Genomic DNA, 23,625 nt, shown 5'->3' with positions numbered 1-23,625 from the left:
AGGCTGGGGCTGTGACGGAGCCCAGGAATGGACCCTGCCAGGAGGCCAGGCACACACTGACCATCTTTGGGATGGGTGTGGGGTTGGAGGCAGGACAGAGCTGAGGGGCTCAGGGGCTAAGACCCTCAGTCAGAGACAGGAGGCAGCAGGACCCACACAAAAGAAAGGCAGAGGGAAAACACAGGATGGAGCGAACGGGGCGGGCCCAGGGAGGACTCTTAGAGAGGACAAGGCTGGTGGAGCTGGGCAAGGGGCAGAACGTGAGCTTGCAGAGGGCAGGGCCAACGGCCTGGGCAGAGGGGGCTGTCACACGGGCATAAGCAAGGAGCCTGGGGCAGACTCCTTCCCTCGGGGCCCAGCCCCCATTGCCCAGAAGGGTCTCATCTTCTCCAAAGCCCCCTCTCCCCTTGTGGCTTCCTGAGCGGATGACAAATCCAGTCTTTCCTGGCGGGAGGCCGAGGCTGCTGAGACACTGCAGGCTCCCAGGAACACCATCTGTCCCAGCTCTGGGGGGAGCCCCCGCCCCATGGGGAATGCCATGGCAATAAATAAATTAATAATGACTTTCCAGGCCTCCCCCGCCTCCCTTCGCCAGCTCCCGGCAGCAGGACCCACTCCCACTTGGAGGAACGTTCTCAGGGGCTTGGCCCTGTGTCTCAGCAGGGAACCGCGCTGAGGCCCTGCTGTGAGCCAGGCCCCACGTGGGCATCTCTTTTCCTGTCTTGCTCAAGGGCAGGGAAAGAGCAAGCCTTGAACCCGAGACACATTCGGCTCCACTCTCCGCTTTGCCCCGATCCGCTCACTGCACGACCCTTCTGGGCCTCAGCTTCCCCAAATGCAAAAGGGGGATAATAGCGGCCCGGCCTCATGGGCTGTTGTAAGAATCAAACGATGTCTCTAAAGTTCCTGGCACACAGGAGGGGCTGATACAAGCAGCATCTTTCTCTGCCTCCCCACCCGGCCCGGGCAGACTCACGCTGTTCTGGCTTCATGGTCTGATTGACACACACACCACACACACCACTTCTCTGTGCCAATCTTTGACGTCCACAGCCCACCCCATGTTCGCTCCTCAATGCCCCTCTGAGCATTGAAGAGTCCCACGAGGCACCCCAAAGATGTGATCGGGGACTGGGCATGGCACCCCTCATTTCAAAGGAAAGGCACTGACTGAGCCCCGACCAGGTATCCATCAGAGGGCGGTGGAAGCTTCAGGAATGAAACAGGCACAGTCCCCAGGCTCAAGGAGCTCACAGTGCAGAGAGGAAGACAAGCCAGACGTATGCACAGAGTCACATGACGGAGAAACAGGGTGCCACGGCACAGCACAGTGGGCGACAGACAGCAGAACGTCCCAGCACCTGGCACCTGATGGCCAGGGCAGGAGAGCTCAGAGGAGGGAGCGTGAGCGAGCTTGGTCCCACAGTAAGGCGCAGGGAGGACTTCCTGGAGGAGGGGAGGCTAGAGCTGAGCCCAGAAGGTTTTAGGAAGGTGAGGGGGGAAGAGGCCAGCGAGAGCGGGTTGGTAGGGGGCAGGAATGGATGAAGGAGGGACTGTGGCCAGGCTGGGGCTGCAGAGGGGCCGTGGGATGGGGAGCACGGAGAATTTTTGAGCAGGAGAGTGACAAGTTCAGGCCTGTGTATTAGAAAGATCCTTCTGGCAGCCATGTGGAGGCTGAGGGCGACTGAAAGCAGGCAGCCGGTGAGCGCCCCAGGGAGAGATGACAAGTCCTGGACTCAAGCAGACAGCAGGAACTGAGAGGAGGAGAGGGACTCAGGGAACACTTAGGGCAGAGAATCAACAGGGATTGTTGGGTGAGGGTGGGGCGGATGAGGGCAGAGTCTGAAATGACTCCCAGGTGAGTTGGGAGGAGGGGGAACCCTCAGGGGGAGGGAACCCCAGGCTGGGTATGTAGAGGGTGAGGGGAAATGGTCTTGACATGGGGTGACCCTAGGCTGGAAGGGGTGGGGCTGGGATTCGACTCCAGCCTCTCAGTCCTCCCGGGGTGAAGGCACCGCTCAGACTGACCTTCAGCCTGCGCCCCCACCCCCCAAGCCCACCCGCATCTCCCTCCACTGAGCTCTCACCTCCAGTCGGTCGTCTCTACTCCCTGGGGGTTCGGGCTCCTTTGCAAGGGGGTCCTGGCCGGCTGCAGAGACAAGAAGGCCAGGGGCTGAGGCCTGCCAGGCCTTCTCCCCTTCTCCCCAGCCTGCCCCCAACCCCCATCGGCCCCCAGCAAGCCCACGGGTGGCCTCCTCCTCCAGGGAGCCTTGCCTGGCTGCACCCTGCTCTCTCCCCAGAATCTCTCCTTGTTTGCCACGGGCACCTCTGGCTCTGCCACATGCTGGCTCTGTTCCTCAACTCTGGGAACAAAGCCATGTTCCTTCTCTCTGCCTAGGGCTCCTAAGGAATGGAAATGACCACCTCTTTACCCGTTCTGATGCCCCCTCCACTTCTGCTTCTCTCCAGGGAGCTCCACTACCCTCTCTGAGGCTCAGTCTCCCTATCTATAAAATGGGATCTGTGATGTCCACCTCACCCCGTCACCGGGCCTCCACGGCAAGTTGGGCCTTTACTCACAAATGACCAAGGGGCTCCCTGCTCGGGGCTGCTGTGAATCCCAAATGCATGTGAGCACATGTGTGAGCCCCCACCCCCACCCTGGCACCCAGTCATCTGGGCTCAGATTGGAAACCCCAACCCGCATCCCACCAGCACCATTTCCACAGCTCCGTGAATGCTGGCAGCGAAGACATTGCCACAGCAACCTGGAGACACACCAGGGACTCGCTCACTTGTCCTTGGGAAGCCCAGCGCCCGGGTGGCATTCAGAACCCCCAGCCTCTCTGAGAGGCGCTGCCCAGGGATGGCTGCTGGGCTCCTGCCCCTCCCCACCCCCACCCCCAAGCCTCCCCGGCATCGGACAGGCGGCGGGATATTCTGAGCCTGGCTTCGTTCCCGTCAGCTGCTGGCCGCCATGCCAGCCTGGCGCGGGTGCAGGGGCTGATTTGATTTGGCAGCTTTGGAATCGTGTGGTGGGGACCGGAGGGGGAGGGGGATGAGACACCCATCCCTGCTAGGAAATAAACAGCCTCAGGCGCTCAGCGAGCTGGGGGGAGGGCACAGTCTGGCACAGGGGTGCTTCAGGGTTCCCCACCTGGTTCCCCCTCTTCTCGCCCAGGCCCTGATGCCTGCCCACGACTGCTGGAGTCTCTGGCTCTCCTTGGGTTGACCGGAGGGGTGACAGGAGCTGCACCTGGTGTGTGGATGCTTGCGGATGGTTGTAGCGTGGCTGCGGCAGGGTGCCTGGTTGCCCACATGTCCCTGTGGCCGGTGGGGTCTCCTCTCTTAGCTGCGCCTGCAGCTGGGGCTGAGTGTCACCCAGGGTGACTGGGTCTGTGTGCGGGGTGATGGTCTACGTGTGGTCATCTCCCCCAGTGACCGTGGCCATGAGGCTGGGCCTCTGCAGGGGACTGACTGCAGCCCAGGGCGTGACGAGGTCACCCAGGTGCCTGACGCCACTGCAGGGCCGGGTGTGCATTGGCTCCTTCCCTCTGTGCGATGACCCCGCTAACCTGGCCATGTCCGTGTCCGGCAGAGGAAATGACGAGGGCCGAGATAAGGGCCTGACCCCAAGGCCCGTCCCTTTTGTCCACAAAGACTGAGCCTTCTTTTCCACCCACAGCCAGATGGTCTACGCGCTGAGCTGCCTGGAGACAGCCCCCACCCCTACCCGTGAGAGGAGGCAGCGCTGGTGTCAGTGGATTCTCCGCTCCCTGCTCAGGCCTCGCATGGCTCCTGGAGAGGCTGCTGCCCCTCATCTCCACGACTTCTGGTTCCCCTCCTCCCGATTTCAGGTGTGGGGAAAGTGACAGGATGAGGGGAGTCTCACCCAGGCATTCACAGTCGGGATTCCGTAACCCCGCCCCACCTCAGTGTTTGCCACCCTCCTCCCTCCTGCTGCTGCCAGAGAATCTGGACGCCCCAGGATGCTCCCGGACGCCCCAGGAATCTGCAACAACCCAGCAATAAGCTCTGGTGCCCTGAGGACCTGGAGCACACAGCCCCCAGCTAGGGAACTGCTGCTGGGGAACCAGGGGCTCTGATCCTCTGACCTCTGCACTGTGGGGTTGGACTAGGACCCTGGTCCCAAGGGGCCCACAGGCCAGGGCTGTCCCCCAGACACCAGGCGGGGAGATCAGGGTAGGGTGGAGCCTGCTTTGGGAAGACGCAGCCCCTCATCTGTCACGGCCTCCCCATTGTACCAGTAGCACGGATCCTCCGGAGACTTCAAGGCACTCCCCACCCAGCCACAGGAAGCTGAGCACCTCCTGGAGACACTGAAGGAGGGCCCAGGACTGAGGGGGAGACTCAGCCCTGCCCTCAGGGTCACAGAGGAGGAACCAAGGCTCACAGAGCTCAGATGTCACGAAGGGGCCAGTGGGATGGAATCAGTCTGCAGAGGGCCTGAGGGGCTTCCTGAAAGAGGTGTGGGGGGCCTCACGGGAAGAGGAGGACGCCAGGTTCCAGGGTGGGCTCCTAACTGTGTGATCAGGTTTTCACTTGGGATTTGTGTATACTCAGGATGTGCTTGCATGTGTCTGCGTGTCCATGTGCATGGACGCGAGTCCCAGTCATGGAGGCCTGGCTTCTGGTCTGTGTCCCAAGGGCAGTGTCTGTCCAAGGTAGGGGTCAGCCAGGCGGCAGGTATATAGTGAAGAAGAGAAGATCCGGGCTGGGGAGAGGAAGGGAGAGCAGCCAAGTGCAGTGCGCCCGCGCCCCAGGGGCGGAAGGAGCACAGTACTGAGTTCTGCCACAACCTACTGTGCAACTTCGGACAGGACCTTCCCTTCTCTGAGCTGGTTTCCTCATCTGCAGAATAAGACGGTTGCACCTGGTGATCCCCGAGGGCCCTTCCAAGTCTAACAGTCATTTGAGAGAGGCTTACATACACCAGAGCCAGAGACTCAGGAATGGGGAGAGAGCCTGAGGGCAGGCGGAGACAAGAGCAGGATGGGACAGCAGGAGGAAGGGGTGGCCCAGAGAAGAAAGAGAGCCCAGGGAGGCACACTGTGGGCCGGGCAATCCTCGGGCTGAGACAGGAGAGGGGAAGCAATGGAGCTTTGTGGAGGACAGGGAGCAGCTGTCACCACCCCTCTGCTTCGGGACTGAGGGAGAAGATGGAGGGGTGATGGACAAGGCTCCACCCCCTAACCTGAGTCACCTCGGCTCCTGTTCCCCAGGTGGCCCAGGAGGACACAGGAGGCTGCTGCAGTGGGAGCGCCAGGACTGGGAATTCAGGCCCTGCCGTGCTGTGTGACCTGGTCCCACTCTGATCTGTGAACCCACCAGTCTGGGGAAGCCCTCGGACTCATGCAGCTGTGCTGGGCTTCTACGGACCCAGCGGGATCGGCACTCTGGAAGGATGAAGTCCTCCCCTTGAGCCTAGACCCCTCCCCAGCTCTGGCCTGGATGCAAGGCATGGGCAGGACGCAAGACCCCTCGGCTGGCCTTTTGCCAGGATGGGCTGTGGGCCTACGACATAGGGGAGCACCTATCAGCACTGCCAGCCTCTGCCTGGGATCTCCCTGCCTTGACCCCTTCTCCCTGCCCCCTCGGCAGGAGCAGGGTCCTCCTCCTCAGCCTGTCCTCGGGGAGTGCTGATGGGACACCGCTGGCTGCTCTGGCCTCTGCCCTTGTCTGGGCCCTTTGTACTTGGGGCCCTCGCAGGCAGGGGTTCGTGCGTTTCCATGTCTGTGTCCAGGAAGTGCTCATGTCCTGTTTTCCCCCTCCGGCCGTGCTGTCAGGGAAGGGGCGGGGTGCGCAGGCCTGTCCTTCCTCCACTGTGGCCATTTCTGCCCAGAGACTTTGGGGGCTGGGAGTACTGGGTACTCATCCCTCTCTCTGCCATAGTCTGAAACGGGAGGAATGGAGGCAGGGATGACGGGAACGACCCCCTCGCCCTGCAAGCTCAGGGAGTGGCAGATCTCACACGTACACACACCACCTCTGCTGTGGCAGGAGACACAGCCTGTGTGACCCGGGCTGAAAGGGTCTCCGTTCTCCTCCAGTGCCAGCCCAGCCCCTCCTCCCCTCCCTCACTGGGGGTGGGGGCAGCGCCCACCATCCCAAGCTATCTGTCTCCATTGCATCTTGTTATGTTTTTAATAACTGAACATTGACATTAACAAGGCAGGTGGTTGCAGCTCTTCCCAGCAGCCCCATTTAGAATCATTGAATCATCAAGTCATCAAATCCTAGAATCCTGGATTCACAGAATGTCCGTATCTTAAGCTCCTGGAGCCTCAGCATCTTAAAGTCACAGAACTGGAGCCTCAGCATCTTAAAGTCACAGAATGTCGCCATCACACAACCACACGTCCACACAGCCCTGGCTGGGAGCAGAGAGTCGCTAGAATCGCCCCAGTCAGAGCCCCACAAACTCACAATTCCAGATTCTCAAAGTCATACACCCCTAGAGCTAGGGATTTCATATCCCTTGGAGATACTGATCCCCAACTTCCTCCTTTTACAGGTGAGGAAATGCAGCCCAGAAAATGGGCTTGTGCAAGATTACTGGGGAGCAGGGAGCCAAGCAATGCCCCACCAGAGATTGCAAGACTGGACCTCCATGTTCCCGTGTTCTGGGAAACAGTGTAACTTTTAAATGCTGAAATACCAGTATTTATGGTGGGGTGAGGATGCTCCTCCTCACTCTCACTCCCAGCTCTCCCCGACTCTTCCTGACTCCCCCACCGTCCCCCTCCCTGAGCCCACACCACAGGGTCTCAGCCCGTCTCACTCTCAGCTCCTGCAACTCTCTTGCCCTTCCTGTCTCCCCTTGTAAGCCCCACATGGAGGCAACCATGGATCGGGGTGCACAGGGCCAAGTCCCTCAGGGTGGGAGACAAGAAAAGCAAAATGCCTGCCCCGAGGCCACCGGCCATAGGGCAGGCTCCCCGGAGGAGGGACCCTGGCGGCTCCTCTCTAGGGAGCAGCACGGGGAGGCCCTGGAACCCCAGGGCGCAGCCACATCAGAGCAGCTTCCAGGGAGCTGGATCCGAAATTGACTTGACGGAAGCAGCTGACGCCTACAATTTACATTAGAACAATCACGTATGTTCAGCATTTTCATAAATTTACATTTTTACTCGTTTTGGAATGTGCTCAGACATTTTTTGATTTGGATTTTATTAAGTATTACGTTTCACAGACTGTTTTAATTCTTGAATTCTGAACACTCGTTGCCAGGGCAGATTCCGAGTTCCCCCAAGTTACAGGTGAGGCTGCAGCAGCCCTGAGTGGGGTCCAGGTCTCCGGTTAGCTTCAGAGTGCATGACTTCCTAGGACACCTGAGACCACCGGGTCCTTAGAGGGCCCTGACACAGGCCCAGGCATCTTCCCTGCTGGGCCTCTCAGAGCCTGCAGGACACCTACCCAGACCCCGGCAGGGCTGCATTCTCCCTCTCCCTTCACCTCTGCAGCTGGCCAGCTCCCTGCTCCATCCTTCAGACACTTTCCTGTCCAGGCCTCATCACCCCCTGCCTGGACCACACCAGCCTCCACCTCAGTCTCCACCCCGTGGCCCAGGGAGCTTCCTAACACACAGGTCTGATAGGTCACATCCCTCCTCTCAAGGCTTCCCCCAGTGCCAGGTTCCCTCTGGAAAAAGTCCATGGCTTACAAGTCCTGCCAGTCTGGCCCAGCTGGCCTCGGCAGCCCCGCCCCTTGCCTTCTGCCACTCCCTCCCATCCCAGACTCGGCCCAGGGTCCAGCCCCACGGAGGGGGCCAGCCGCTGGCTCTCCTCCCTCTCTGCACCAGCAAGCCCTCACAGTTGCCATCCCTCCCCTGTCCAGAGCTGCCTCCTGGCTCAGCCCTCAGCCCTCAGATCTGTTTCCTCCTGGAAGCTCCCCAGCCTGCCCCTCCCCTCCCACTCTGGGCTGAATTAGGGGCCCCTGCTCTTTCCCACGTGGCCCCTGAGTTTATCCCTCTCATTCTCTCCCCACACACTCTACCAGCATCCCAATCTTCTGCCTGCCTCAGCCCCGGTGCCTAGGTCAGTGCTCCCTGCCACGGGGCTGATGCAGTGTCCTTCAGACTCGGGGAAGGTTCGGGGAACTTTAAGGCCCGCATCCTGCTCATCTCTACCAATTCTCTCTGTTGACCACATAGTAGATGCTCACTAATGTTCACCTACAAAGGCCTGACAGTATGCATGTGTGGCTTGGACAGAAGGACAAGGGTGCTTGGAGGAGGTGAGAATCCCTGGGCGGGGCTGGGGGCTTCCTGGAGGTGGCATCTGGGAGGATCCTCCACATGTCAGTCCTAAGGCAACAGCTGGGGACAGGCTGCAGGAGATGCCCAGGCCAACCCTAGGGCCACCAGAGTAAACCATCAGAGTGGGACCAGGGTCTGCAGTGAGAGAGACTCAGTGCCCCAGGCCCAGGCCTCTGGAGGGGCTGGCTATGCATTCAGGGAAGACTTCCTGGAGGAGGGGCTGCTTCTGGCTGCTTTGGGGCAAGGAGGAAGGTAGAGCTGAGTCAGGTTGGAAATAGTGGTGAGGGACAGGGATGTGAAAAAGGAAACTCTGTCCCTTCTTGTCATTTACCCTTGGGAGGTCAAGGTCAAGAAGGTGGGTGGGTGGGCAGGAGGAGCAAAGAAGGCTGAGGCAGAGTGGAGGTAACATTGGTGCCGACACCATGGTCAGGGCGGGTATGGATGGCTGGGGCTGGCAGGGAGCAGGTCCCCAGCTGTGGCTGGGAAACATTTCCTGTCTCCTTGCCAGGGGGGTCATTAATAATCGTTTACCCGCCGCAGGCAGCACGGAGGCCAGCCAGGGAGCAGCACGGTGCTGGGGCCAGAGCCCAGCCTTGTGGCCAGAAGAGCTGTATTCTGGTACCAGCCCTGCCACCTCGTTGTGAGACCTGGACCAGCCACCTGACCTCTCTTGGTCTCTGGGAATGCCAGTGAAAGGACAGTCTGATGAGGATGCTGCCTTGAGTCTCCTCCCCGCTCTGGGCCTCAGGTTCACTAGTCGGCAGCTGGGTTGCCAGCCCTGCAGGGTGGTTATGGACAATTGATGCTAGATATGAGCATCTGGATTAGCCAAGCCAAGCTCAGGATGCATGAGATGAGGAGAGGGAAGGCCCAGACACAGCAGGGCTCATGTCTGGCAGGAGCCAGCCCCAGCACCATGGGGTGCACACACCGGGCCTCACAGAACCAGGTGCACCAGGCGGAGGAAAACCCAGAAGGGAGGGCCAGCTGCCCAGGACCAGGGGACTGACTGTGACTAGACACAGAAGGTGGGAGTTCCCTGAAGCCAATTTGGTCACCATTATGACCCCAGGACTTAAAACTGTGCCTGCCTGGTACACAGCAGGTGCTCAATAAATACTTTTAGACACGTGAATGAGTTAATCTGTTGAATGAGACATTTGTGGAAAGGACCTTGGAATTTGGAAAGAACTGCCTAAAAGATGATGATGACAACAATGACAATAATTCCGGCCAAAGACAATGGGATGGTGAAAGGTGACATGGAAGCCTGAGAAGGCTGGAGGCCCAGGGATGGCAGTGCAAAGCCAGGTAGCATCGTTTGGGGAGGGGCCAGCTGCCTTGGAGATCCCTTTTGCCAGTTGGGTCAGGATGTTCCTCAGCCTCAGAAGGCATTTCTGTGCCCACCCCAAGACCCCTTTCAAGGCCCAGCTCAACCCCATTCATATCAGAGAACCTTCTGGCACGTGATATTGAGGCATCAACCCCAGCCCCTCCCCCAGACTGACGCTGATTGTCTCGGCGTCTTCCAATCTTTAAGGAGTCCTGGACTTTCGTCTTCTCCAATACTGTCCAGAGCCCTCCCGGCAAGGTTTTCCTGTAGCTTTCTCTGGAGGGTGTGACCTGGCTCCTCCGACTGACTGCATCTCCCCCATCACGCTAGAGGGTCCCCCAAAGTCTGACCGATCTCCCCTTTCAGAAATGGTCTCTGTGAGGACAGGACTATTTCTCCTCTATCAGATGTGGGGTCAACAAAAATAGAGAGAGATCGAGATCTTCCAGGTTGTCTCCCAGCCCAGGGGTCCTCCGTGGGGCTGCAGCCACAGAAAGAAGGGAAGAGGAGAAGTGCGCCTGGAGAAGGGGTGCTTGGCTGCTCAGCACCCCCAAGGTGACATGAGCCAAGGGCCATGATGGACTAAGACCGCACAGTTGGCAAACTTGCCCAACTCCACTCCCAGCCCACGCTGCTCTTGCACCAAGGGGCGCCACTGGAGCTGCCACCAGGCCTCACTGTCTGCCCCCGGCCCTCCCTTCCCCTCGGCAGAGCACTGTGAGGTGTAGTAAGCACAGCGACCTTGCCCACACATGCATCCTCTCTCCACCCCTCCAAACCCCGGCCCCAAACACCACCAGTCAGGCTAAGAGGAAAAGAACAAAGGTTCCCCGACCGCGACATCGCCTGCCGCCTGCCTGTCCAGCGCCTGCTCAGCCGGAAACCCAAAACAAAGGCCTTGGTCAAAGCGAGGAGGATGAAGGGCAAAGGGTAGGGGCAGCCTGGGCTGGGGGGCATGCAACAACGTCACAGGGCATCTCTGGGGACCTAACTGGGAGGGAAGCAAAGACAGGACAGCAGCCAAGCCCGCCCTGCACACACACGTCACTTCACAAACATTTATGGGGCACCTGCTATGTCCCACACAGCCCAAACATTACAGACCTCATTCCTCCCACCACACACCTTCCGCACACACTTCCTTACCTGCCACGGCAAGTTCTACAGCCCTCAACACCCCACCCCAGCCCCTAGCTCACTGGACGCCCCTCACTCCCTCCTCACCACACACGCAAAGAGCTCACAGGAAGAAAAGATCACACAGTCCAGACCTCACACCAAAAAGTCACAGAGCTCACACACCCACACTTCACACCACACTCACACCCAGTCTCCCACCATGCACCTCACACACCTCTCACTCACCTCCCAGCCACAGACATATGCATCCCATCAAATTCAACACACATACCACCCAGACTGAGACACATGCGGACACACCCTGCATAGGTAATGTGCACACCTAATGTCACACGTTTGTGGGCACACACAGCCCCTCAGCATAGCCCTGCTGGCACACTGCCTCCTTCCACTCCAACCCTGCACGTACACACACACACACACACACACACACACACACACACACTTGGTTAACTGGCTCCTGGCCCAGGACCCCTTGGCCTGGGCTGTACCCTTTCCTGGCCAGAGTTGCGGAAACAGCCACCAGGCAGATACATGACACCCAAACACCAACACACAGGTTCTAATATACATATTCCCCAAGCAAACCCAGAGTGTGCCACAGTGGCTCTGAGCCAGTCGCCTAGGCTGCGAACACACCCCCCCCAACTCCTCTCTGACAAGACATCCAATGGAACCTATCAGGCCCCCACAGTGGCCCTTCCTGGCTATACATGACCACATGTACAGCCCCCATGCAAGCCGCCCCCACAACTCCACCCTACAATGACAGACATCCAAACACATACACACAAGTTCCCTACACACACAGCAGTCACACACCCAGCTAGCACTCCACACCCACAACGCCGCCTCCCTCGCGGCACACAGCATGCAGCCTTCCCCATCATCTTCCCACACATGATCCCCCTCATGAGGACGCAACCAGACTTGACACAACACACATGATCACACACAAGGCACACCCAACACACGCAACCCAGCCCACGCCACACACACATGGAAACACTCACACAGACACAGGCATCCCAGACTCACCCCACTACAGGTGACTGGCAGCAGGTTGCAGTCTACTCCTCTCGCCCATCCCACGCCCAGCTGCCTCTGTCAAGACCAGGGCAGCGGGGATGGGAGCTTTATAAGTTACAAACACCAGCACCCCACCACGGCATCCCCACCCGCCTCAGATCCCCGGGCACCACTCGGGGGCAGCACGCTCCATGTTCAGGCCTCTCCACCTGAGCCCACAGCACACTGTGCCTCAGAACAGGGGGCGCTGACCCTGCACTCTGAGCCTGCCCCCTCCTCATCCCAAAGCAGAGGCAGATATAAGAAGGGATGACCACAGAGAGAGACCTCAGAACAAAGACAGAGACCTAGAGAAGTTGGAGAGAGAGACAGATAGACCAAGAGAGGTGGGCACACAGGGCAAGAGACCAAAGGAGAGAGAGCAGCCGAAGGGCAGAGAGAGCCCGAGGAGACTTGGAGAGAACCCAGAGGAGAAACCCAAGGAATGCAGTGGCACCAGCACACCTGGAGAGAAAAGAGAGGGAGGGGGAGACCAGAAGGAAAAGACCAGGCGACCCCAAATACAGGAGGGAGGAAAGGAATGGGGTGGGGGGTCCTGTAGAGCAGGCAAGAGAAGCTCTGATGGAAAGAGGGCTTTGGACCCTGGGTGGTCCTGGCTGACTGAAGTCCAGATGTTTGAGTAGGCATCTGGATGGGTGCATGGTTGAGTCTGTGATGTGGGGCTTCAGGGGCGTGGGGTGAGGCCCCAGCTGTGAAGTGGGGTCCCAGCAGAGCGCTGGGGGTTCAGGTGTTCTGGGTGTGCTCGAATCCCATATGTATAGCGAACGTTCAGAGGATTGGGCAGGGGTCCTCCACTTATCTGGGGCTGAGGCTTAGGCAGAGCTGTCAAGTGTGGACTGGGGTCGCACTGTGAATGGGGAGTTCAGTGCTTGGTGTGGACTCCCGTCCCGGATCCGAATGGGGTTCAGAGTCTGTGCTGGCGTTTGGACTGTGAGCTGGGGCTTCAAGGGCTCGAGTATGAGCCGCAGTCCCAGCACAGGAGTAGGATTCAGAAGTAGGGGAGGGTTCCTTGCCTCGGGTTCAGGAGGAGGGTTCAGAGGGCTCGGGCCAGGGTGGACCCCGGAGCCGGAGACTGCATGCTCCGCGGAGGACCCGGCCCGGCACTCGCCGGGCACCCCGTTCCCCTTGTGCCCAGAGCGGGGCCCCCCTACCTGCAGGCTGTCGGCGCATGGCTGCGGCGGCGGCGGCGGCTCGTCCGGCTTGAGGAAGACCTGCTGGCCCCGCCTAAGGAATTGGACAACAGCGATGAGGATGTGGTGCAGCACCAGGACCATGCTCGCAGCCGCCCGCCCGCCCGCCGGCCCGACCGCTGCGCTCGGTCAGCGCGTCCGCGACAGCTTCGCCGGGTCCGCGGGAGTGTCCGCCCCGGCCCCGCCCCCTGCCCGCCCCCAGGCCGCCCGGCCCCGCCCCCGGCCCGGCCCCGGCCCCGCCCACTCCCGCTGCGGCGGACGGCACCTCTCAGCCCGTCGGATCTCGGACCCCACCGGAGCCCTCCTCGGCTCTCGCCTCCCCCTCGCCCCGCTCCCTAGATTCCCTGCATTCCTGCAGCGTGTCTGCTATTAGGATCCCCGCCAGGTAGCCGGCTCTGAGGCCCCGCTCCCCTCCCGTGCCCCGCCGCCCTCCTCTCGGATCTCGGAGCCCCCACCCAGTCTGATCGCGTCCTCTCCCCCCACCACCACTGTGAGTCCCGGAGCTCGGCCCGAGCCGCGGGCAAGAGACCAGCGCTCTGGGGGGAGGGGCGGGAGAAGATAGGGGACGGGGCGCGGACGCTACAGGAACTCTGGGCTTGCTCCTGTCCCTCACCCCTGGAGGAAAGGGAAGTCAGGGAGAATTTCAGAGGTCGCTCCGACACGGACAGGCCCTGGAGCAGTAGCAAATCAGCCAGGGAGACACGTGCGCACAGACACCGGAGCGCACACGCGGACAGGCGCACCACTCCGGAGTGGGGGCAAGGGCACTAGGCACCCAGCACTGGGCAAGCAGGTCTGCGTCGGAGTCCCCGGAGGCCGGAGAGGACGCAGGCCGCGGGGCCACACAGTCTGCAGTTCCGCGGTGGGACTCGCACGCCCGGAGCGCATTTCTCCGCAGAGCGGCCTCTGGGTTCAGGAGCCTGCTGCAGCCGTGACGCTCCTGCGCCCCCTGCTGTCGCATCGCGGCGGCGCAGCCAGGCCTCAGTTGCCATCTGCTTGGCGGGGGGAGGGGGGTCATTGGGGTCAGCTCCCCGCCTGGACTGACCCGGTTCTTAGCTTCTGCTTGGCGTGAGAGCGGCTGGGGAGGTGGAACGTGTCTGGACCGAGGGTGCGCTTGAGTCTCGCTCAGCCTATGCCAGCCACTTGCTACATGACCTTGGTCACATCCCCTCCCCTGTTTCCTGGGCCTCAGTTTTCCCATCTCCCTCACAGGACTGCCAAGAATACCAAAGCCAGGAATGGTGGGAAGGCAGAATCCCCTGACAGCCCTCACTGTGGTCTGACCTGAATCTTTCCCACTGCACTGCCCACCCCTCTCTCTGCCACTGTCCACCCAACTCTTGCAGGGTGAGTCAGTGAACCCCCAGCCTCCTAGCCTCCCCACCTCACTTGGGTGATTCATCAGGGCCCTTTCTCCCTGGGGAGTGATTTTCTCAATGTTGAGTCACTGAGCCCAGTCCTGGACACAGTCCAGGCACCTGGCACACAGACTTGGCAGAGTCCTGGCCATCCCACCCGCTCAGGGGGTGGCTCTCCATGCTACAATTTCTCCCACCTTTCTTTCTGAAGATCAGCTCTGGACACACTTCCTCCCCTGCTCGAACCCCTTCAGTAGCTCCCTACTACCAGCACAATAAAGCCTGAACCCTTGGCCTGACATACCAGACCCTGTAAACTGAACCCTGACTTGTTTATCCAGCTTTGACTTCCTCTCCCCACCGTTCCTTAAATTTAGTCTTGCTCTACTCAGATCAGGGACTGACTCATTCTCACCTCCAGGCCTTTACCCGTGCCACCCCTCCCCCAGTGCCCTCCCAAATCCTTTCAGCCTGCTTATCATTCAGGGGCCATTTGGAGGCCCACCTCTTCCAGGAGGCTTTCCCTGGATACTATCTTAATCCTCTGGGTAGCCCCTTTTGTGTCTTTCCAAGAAGTGTGTCTGGGACTTAGGGAGAGGTGGGGAGTCAACGTATTTTACTGCATCTTAAAAACACGGGCAATTTGTCCTACTTATTTACACTGTAGAAAACATTACATGGGCCAAGATGTGTAAAGGCTCTGGCCGCCAAAAAAGCTTCCTTTCCTTTTTTTGGACTCGGTTTTCTCCTCTGTAAAAGAGGATGACCAAGGGAAGGGCTATTGTAAGGACTAAGTCTGAGTCCTGAGCTTGGTGCACAAATCTCTTGGTAAATCCTGAGCATGTGTCACTGGCTCAGTCCTGGGCTCTGGATCACTTGGGTGGGACACCGGTGCCCAGGAGGTATCTGTTGTGGCCACTGGTCAGAGCTACTTCTTCTTCAGGGGAAGCCATCTCGGACCCTGGAGTCAAAAGCCAACCCTGGCCTGGCACAGCCACTGTCCCTCGGGCTCCCAATCCTAGGCATGGGCTTCACAGCACTCACTTCTTGAAAAGTTATTTCTTAAATCTTACTTGAGTCTCTCGTATTGCAGCTCGCTGGATGGGGTACCAGGTACATGCTCCACATCTCCCTCAACTCAGAGATTCTCTCTGTGTCGATCTTTCAGATTCAAGCATTCCTCAGGGGTCTGAGTCCTAACTCTGTCATAGACTTACTGTGTGATGCTGGGCAAGCCGCAGCACCTCTCTGGGCCTCAATTTCCCCATATGTGAGACACTATTACTCTAGATTCAATAAATAAGCAAACTTCTTTCTTTCAGCGCTTGGTAGGATACAGAGCCCTTTCACAAACATCCTCTCATGCAACCCTTGAAATTCCCCAGCCAGCCCCTTCCCAGAGGGGGCAACCAAGACTCCTTGAGGTGGCACATTTAAAGGCCTTGCCAAGCTGTCGTAGCTAGGAAGTGACCCTGCTCCACTCCCACGTGGATCCCTGCCCTCACTCCAACTCTGCATTCTGTGAGCCTGTGCTGGCCTCTCATCCTGGCTCATGTTAGGATCACTTGGGAGCATTTAAAAATGCTGATGCCTGGAACCCCCATCCCAGATATTCTTAAATGTTCCCAGGTGATTCTAATTTGCTGCCCAGTCTGAGAACCGCGGATCAGGTGTACATTCTGCCTGGCTCGCCTCTGGAGACAAGGGTCAGGGCTGGCCCCCAAGCGCTAAGTGTGTACATCTGGGAATGGGAGGCTTTAACATTTATTGAGCATGTACTATATGCCTCACATTTCATCTTCTCAACATTATACAGTAGGATCTATTATTAGCCACATTTGACAGATTAAGGAAAACTGAAGCACAGAGAGACTAAGTAACTTGTCCACAGTCACACAGCTAGTAGTAAGTAGCAGAGCCGAAATTCAAACCGAGCCCATCTGGTTCCTGTCTGTGCCTTAAATTCATTCCCTGCTTCTTGAGCAAAGGCAGGTAAGAAAAACAGATTTTCCCAGCTCTCCTTTTGTCCCCAACAATGCGGTGGCTAAGGATCCTACTATCCCAGTCCCTGCACCCTCTCCCCATTTCTAACACCAGAAAGCCTACCCCTGCTCCAGCTGTCCTCCCAGCTCCAGCTCAGGAATGCCTGACCCAGCCCCTCTAGACAACCTCCTTTTCTCTCACCACCTCAGGGCCCACTTGGCCTGTGCCTAGTGGCTCAGCTGTTCCAGACTGGGTATTTCAGGAAAAGGTGACTCAGCTGATAGCCTACCCGACCTCAGGCCCTGTCCAGGGACCAGCCCTGCCTTGTTCCTAATAATAGTGATGCCTTCCATTGGTGGGGCCTTGTGCTTACAAAGTTCTTCCTCACCCAGGCCCCATCCAATAGCCTCAGGAAGTACTACTTTAGCCCCATTTGACAAATAAGGAAACTGAGGTTCAGAGAGATGTAGACATTTACCCAAGATTACCCAGCTGGTTAGTACAGGAGCATGGACCCAGGCCAATTGACCCCAAACCCAGTGCTCTTTCGTAAGGATGAGCATCTACTGTGTAGCCCAGGCCCACTAGGGCAGATTCACTTGACCGTGCCACCCCCCTGCGCATGATCTTCACTGGGCTCCCTGTGGCCTCCAAGGCAACATCCAAACTTTTAGCACGGTATGCAGATGACTTTTTCCTGCTTCTTCTCCTACCGCTTCCTACCATCAGCCATGCCTGACTCCCCTGCACTCTGAACTTCTGGCTTTTTTTCCACTTCCTTGCCTTTGCTCAACCTGTTCCCTTCCCACTTTCAATGCCCTTCCAAAGGCATAGCTGCCTGTCAATGTCGTGCATTTGTTTGTCCATTCATTCATGCCACAAACATATACTGAGAATTTACTGGATGTTATATATTGAAGATAAAGAAATTAAAAAGTCAGATTTTCAAGATACATACGGGAAGAAAACCCCCACCCAATAAGAAGTAGCTCCCACCAAGATTTCCCCAGTCTACACTGCCCTTTCTCCTTCTCACATCTTTCTAGCCCTTCCTCAAGGGCAGGGACTGTCAGATCTTTTCCTGAGTCCCCGTGGTCCAGCTCAGGCTGGGAACACTGTGGTGCCCAGTGAGCTCTGGTGAAGTAGAAGGAGGGTTTCCCTCTTGCCATCCCTCTGTCTCCCACACTTGGTACTGGCAGACCCTCCTTAGGGCCTAAATCTGTTCCCATCCCCCATGACCATGTGTCCTGCTTCCATGAGCCTGTCTGGCGCTTGACATGCCTCTATCCTGCTGCTGCTGACCGTGGTCAGAAGCCCAGGGTTCAAACCCAAGCCCTTCCCTGACAGCTGGATGACTTTAGGCAAGACTCCAACACTCTGTGGCCTCAGACTTCTCAGCAGCTACAAAAGTGGTCCTGGTTCTCTTTGAGTACTCGGGCAGCTGCGGTGAAGGGAGGCAGGATCCAGGCAGGCCTGGCTGGGTGTGACAGGCCCAAGGACTATGAGCAAGGACCAGATCCCAATATGGGAGGCTCCTCAGGAGAGAGTGTGTATGGCTCGGTCTCTCCATGACCTGGAGTAGAGCCTGTGGACGAAAATAGAGCCCCACTGCCAAGATCTCTGCAAATGGACAATCCGGGAAACTTCCTGGAGGAAACCGACATCTCTGTGGGTTAACTCTGTCCTCAACACTTCAGCCTGGGGTGGGCATGGGTGTGCACCTGGGCAGGGGTGAGCCACCCTTAGGCAGCTCTGTGTGTGATGTGCACGTGTGCAAGGCTGCATCCGGGTGTGTGAATGTGATGTGTGTGAAGATGGGAGAGGGTGTGAGTGTATGTTTATAAGTTTGTATGATTGTGAGGTTGTGTGATACTTCCATGGTATAGCTAAACTTATGTGTGTGCACACAGATACGTATGTGTAGCTATAGAAGTGGGCACATGCGTGTGTGCATGCCAACAGGTATGTGTCTGTGTGCAGGTACAAGTGTACATGCAGGTATGCGTGTGCAGTCCTGTGTATGCACAAGTGTCCAGGTGTAGCATGTATATGCGTTCATGTGTGTGAATGTGTGTGTGTGTGCTCAACTTCACACCTGACCACTAGTCCGGGTCCAGCTTTATGTCCACTGGCTGTGGCTCCAGATGTGGGGTGGTCCTCACAGAGAGAGGATCTGACCACAGGCAGGTGTTGGGGACAATATAGATTTCAGCTCTGGGTGTTCAGGACCTGCTCCCAGCAGCTCTGAGTCAGGAAGGGCACAGGCTGAATAAACTCAGGCTCAGGGGATAAGGTGACATGGGGTGGGTCAGCCACAGGTCCCATCCGTTTCCGTATTATTTGCATACATACTTGTCTTCTCTGCAGCAGATGCTGGCTCTGTGACCCTCCTGGGGGAAGGGAACCCATAGGATTCTAGTCCAGGACCAGTCCAGGACCTGCTGGCTGGCACGGGAGCTAAGGTCCAGGAGACTTGAGCCATGACACACCTTGGGCCTTAGCCTCTGCTCCCCATCACCCACAGACTCCATCCTTTCTCTACATGGGCTGCCGGGCCACACACAATCATACACACACGCCCCCGACGCACGGAGTCTCTCCACAGACACACACACACACACACACACACACACACACACGTCCTCAAACACACGCTGCCCTGGCTCCTGCACATGCTGCAGTGCCTCCTTCCCCCCGGTGCCCACACTTGCCAGAGAACCCTTTTCTATACCTGAGTCTGACTGCCTCACCCCCACCCACATGGCTCCCCGGTGCTCATGGGACCAAGTGGAACCCTGTCCTGGCTTCCAAGGCTTTCTAGGCTCTCAGGCTGGGCAAAGCCTCCTCTCCTGCTGCGCCCACACTCTGCCCTCTGGCCTCACTCCCCACCACTCCCCAGCACTTCTCCTCACTGTCTGGAGGAGCCCAGCCTCCCCACCACGCTGTCAGCTCCAGGGGACAGGACTTTTTTCTGTTTTGCTTACTGCTGTTTTGCCCCAGCATCTAGAACAAAGCTGGACCCAGAAGAATTGCTCAGAAAGACACCTATGGACTACAGGAATCAGTGGTTTTCCTTCAAGACAGGTCTCCCCTTTTTGTAGGACTTACCCAACTGTATCTGTTTCCCTGTGTGCCCCCCGCATCCCGCATCAGACTGGGGCTCCTCTAGCAGAGACTGGGTCTGATTCAGCTCAGTGTCCACGTCCAGCATGAGGCCGGGCATAGAGAGCAGGAGTCGGGGACAGATCAGGGGCAGAGCCTAGGGTGTGGCAACCCCCTCTCTGAGGCTCAGGGACATCTGGAAGGTGGGGCCACATGGACCAATCATCCCAAGGATGTAGTCTCCAGACTGCTTCCTCTCCCCCATATGAACCCCTTTCTGAAGTCACTCCGCCAGGCCATCCAGCCCCTGCCCTGCTCGCACACTCCCAGGGGCGGGGAGCTCACTTTCTCACCAGCCAGCTCCTTCCCCAGTGGGGTGGCTCTGCGTGACTCTGACTCCTCCCACAGAACCACCCTGTCAACCCCTGATCATTCTGAGCCACAGATTCCCATGGAAACCAGGAAGGAAGATGAGCAAAGGGAGGGACAGATTCCAGCTTTCTCAGCAGCTCTAACAACTTTTTCAGCTTTGGGCAGAGGTGGGAAAAAGGAGCTCTTGGCTCTCAGCCTACCCCTGGGACAGACAGTGGGCTCAAGGCACTCAGGATCCCCCCACCTCAACCACCATCCTCAGGGGCCCGCAGCAGCAGGGCAGAGGCAGTCTGGAGGAACTCTCCGGCAAGCTCCACCGAGCCACATCCCCTCGCTGAGCTCCAGTCTGCCTCGCATCCCCATGCCCCACCCCCCCACTCCCAGCCCCGTCTCTTCCCCTCAGTGGCACCTCCTGCCGCCCAGGCTGCAGGACCTGGGGTGGGGGAGGGAGATTTCTTTGACTCCAGCCCTAGGAGAGCCACGTGGAGACTCGTTTGCCCTGGTGGCAGGCTGGGTGGGTGGATAGAGAAGGCAGGCTGGTCCTCTGCCAAGGTGGCCACCCAGAGCCCCACCCAGCCCCACCCAGACACCTGCAGCCCCGAGGCTGCCCTGCTCTCCGCCACCAGCTATTCCTGTGCTGGCCCCGCTCCAGGGTGCCTTGAGCTGCAGTCGGTCAGGGATCCCAGTGCACCCCAAATGCACACACCAAGGCTGCTAAGAGCTGAGCCCACCAGAAACACCAGGACATCTGGAAATACCCAGAAAGTATAAACAACGGAGACCCAAGGCCCCATGCTCTGAACACTGCTTGACAACTCAGAAACTGTCCTACAGGGCTTCAAAGCTCCAAGAACTCCCAGAGCCTCATTCTTTAAGAAAATCAGAGCGTCTATTATAACACCTTGCCGTTCGAAGAGTCTGTGCTTCTTACGTTATTCTATGAATGCGAGAGCCCTCGGTCTTGAGACTGTAGGAGTCCAAGATCCTATCACCCTATTAATTACCCCTACTGCCTGGGGTGCCCTGACTCCGGGACTCCAACACCCAGTTTCCATGCCCTTCAGAGCCTGATGGTCTGTCCACTTGAGTCGCTGTGAGACCAGCTAATGGGGATGTCACTCCTGTGCATGCCACTGTGGGGGATGCTGAGGACAGGGATTGGGGGAGCAGGAAATGAACACCCCAGCCCAGGCAGTGTCAGGGGAGCAGAGGGCTGTCTGGAGGTGCAGACAGGGAGGAACAGGGTCCATGGGGGTGAGTCAGTCGAACCCCTCCACTCTCCAGCTGTGTCACCTTACACAAGTGGCTCCTCAAGGCCCCATGTCCTCACTTCTAAACTGGGGGTCAGCTGGTCTTCCTGGGAAGGTGGTTGTCAAGAATAAATGAGATGAGGCTCTTAAGTATGGAGCACAGATCTTGGCACACAGAACAGTTCAGAAAAGGACAGCACTGTTGTCCTCATTCCCCACCACACCTCAGAGCCCTCTGGCAGTGCCCATGGTTTGGATGTAGGGATGTTAACCCTTCCCTGGCTGCCCCAGTGATGTGGGACTCTGCCCCCCATGCTTCCCCCAAGCCCACATCATCTCCTCCCTCCCTTCCCCACCTTCCCCGGCAGCCAGCAGTCCTCAGTTTAGCAGACAGGCCAGAAAAGAGGGGAGAGCTGGGCTAGAATCAGGAAAGCCCTCCTACTTCTGGGCCTCAGTTTCCTTATCTGTACAGTGACAGAGTGGGGCCTTGTGTGGACAGCCCACGGCCCTAGGATTCAGCCTGTGTGGTCGTGGTGGCCCCTGTGGGCAGGCCTGGCAGGGAGGAGGAACCAGTGGAAGCCACTTTCCTGGGGCCCAGTGACAGGGTGGGGGCAGGGGACCATATGGGACTAGGCAAGGGGACCCCAATGTGGCTCTCCACCCGAGGACTCCCAAATGCTAGAAGAGAATTTCATCATTTATTTGCACCTGGCAAAAACCCACTCCCAGGAGACCGGGTCCCTCATCCCAGAGCCCCTCAGCCTGGCTGCTTCTGGCCAAACCGTTTCTAGGTTTGGCCCCAGGTCCTCCCCTCACACCCCTGCATGTGTGGGGAACAGTGCAGCCTCCACCCCTTTGCTTACACCATTCCCCACGCATGGGGAACCTTCTCCTTCTCTGCCAATTAAATCTTAAACAGCTTTAAAGGGGAAGGGAGGGGAATGGCCATCGGTGACCACCTTCTAAGTGCCAGGCCCACCCACTCTATTCTTTCATTTATACTTCGCGATATTATTAGCCTGATTTTAAAGTTGATGAAGCTGAGGCCCTGGGACCTGAAGTCATTTGTTTAAAGTCACGCAATTAGAAATGGTACAACAGCAATTCCATCCCAACCCCTCCTGGCTCCCAGGCTCATGCCTTCTGCACAGGCTGACTCCTGGGAGGAGAGCCCCGGGCCTCCCTCCTGACTCCTTCTTTGGCTTCGGGGCTGCCCTAAAGCAACTCCTCCCAGCCCAGCGGTCCCCAGAGCTCCAAAAGGCAGTTCTTATGGTCTTTTCATTCGCCCCAAGTTGGAGGCAGCCTAGAGCCCCGGCGGTGCTTCCTGATTGATCGAAAGGCGCTCGATCAGCAAAGGCTCCTGTCCTGGGGCTGGGAGACTTGGCGTTCTGTTTCTAAGCACCCGTCGCTATGGAAGCCAGGTGCTGCCAGCCCAAGGCCTAGCAACAAGGCATGGCTCGGGGTGGAGGACATCATCAGGAGGGAGCTTCCTTGGAGGCAGCCAGCAAGAGAGAGGAAGGGTGGGCTACATGTGTTCTCCGGGCTGGAGGGCTGGACCTGCTACCCTGGCTGGGCTTGCAAGAAGAAGAAGGAGGCAAAGAGGTCAAGACCAGGCAGGCCTGAGAGACAGACACAGAGATGAGGGCACAGAGCAACATGCAGAGACAGGCAGAGGGAATCCAGAGACGGTGAGAGGCAGAGACACCATCAGAGAGAGAGATGCAGGAAGGCGGAAGAAGGCAAGAGCTGGCCAGAGTGGCAGAGACCCCTTAGAGACAAGAGGCAGGGAGGGCCAAACTCCCAGCAAGGCCCTCTGCACTCCCAGGGAGGGAGAGGGTGCACCAGACAGTGGGGGCGAGCACAGGGGAATGACAGAGATGGATGCAGGACAGAGGAGACGAGCCTGAGGCAGGAGGCAGTAATAAAGGCAGAGGACCAGGAGTAGAGCGGCCAGGCAGGGCAATGCGGTGCAGAGGCGGAGCAGCCAGCAGCAGGGCAGACTGCCAGCAATACCAGGGCAAAGCCACCACGTCCTTGGTCCTTCCTCCTCCATCTGCCCATCAGTGGCATGGGTGTCACCAGCCTTGCGCCACCACCCCACCACCCTGGCCTCTCCCCTAGAACACAGAATCATCTAGGCACAAACCTCACAAAAGAGTCTCTGGAGGTCAGGGGTCACATGTCTCCCTTACCCCCAAGGAGACAGATCTTGCCCAAGATCTTACAATGACGCAGTGTCTGAGTAGCAGCAAGTCAGGCCTTGGGAATCCCAGCCCAGCCTCCTTCCCAGCCCCACCCCCACCCGAAGAGAGACCACACGCCTTTGTTGCCCAGGGAGGCTCTCTTAGTGCAGAGAGCCACACTTGTGGGCATACCAGGGTGAAAGAGAAGATGGCAGGGCCTAAGATAGGACCCCTGGGGTGTCAGAGCTCCAGCCCCACCCCCATGTTTACTTCCTTCTTCCTCAGCAACACGCCCGGTGTTAGGGCATGGGCCCCAGGACACAGCTGGCCATCTCAGCGCTGGGACC

General features: G+C 58.2%; 1 protein-coding gene across 3 annotated transcripts in view; it reads right to left on the bottom strand.

The window, feature by feature from the left end:
• Positions 1 to 23,625, bottom strand: part of PDE2A (phosphodiesterase 2A) — a 94,330-nt gene that overhangs the window by 50,730 nt on the left and 19,975 nt on the right. The window contains exons 2-3 of one of the 3 annotated variants that reach the window (XM_045555538.1): positions 12,992 to 13,064; positions 2,088 to 2,149 (exon numbers count right to left, since the gene is read on the bottom strand). In XM_045555538.1, the coding sequence (XP_045411494.1) occupies positions 2,088 to 2,149; positions 12,992 to 13,010 (81 nt within the window). In that variant the 5' untranslated portion in view covers positions 13,011 to 13,064. Of the gene's footprint in view, positions 1 to 2,087; positions 2,150 to 3,733; positions 3,828 to 12,991; positions 13,182 to 23,625 lie in introns of those variants that run through there. The other 2 variants (XM_045555537.1, XM_045555535.1) reach the window with 2 other exon arrangements.

The sequence above is a fragment of the Lemur catta genome, chromosome 7 (assembly GCF_020740605.2).
Source record: "Lemur catta isolate mLemCat1 chromosome 7, mLemCat1.pri, whole genome shotgun sequence".
Taxonomy (NCBI): domain Eukaryota; kingdom Metazoa; phylum Chordata; class Mammalia; order Primates; family Lemuridae; genus Lemur; species Lemur catta.
The sequence above is the reverse complement of the archived record's forward strand: the minus strand, read 5'-3'. Positions and strand labels throughout refer to the sequence as shown.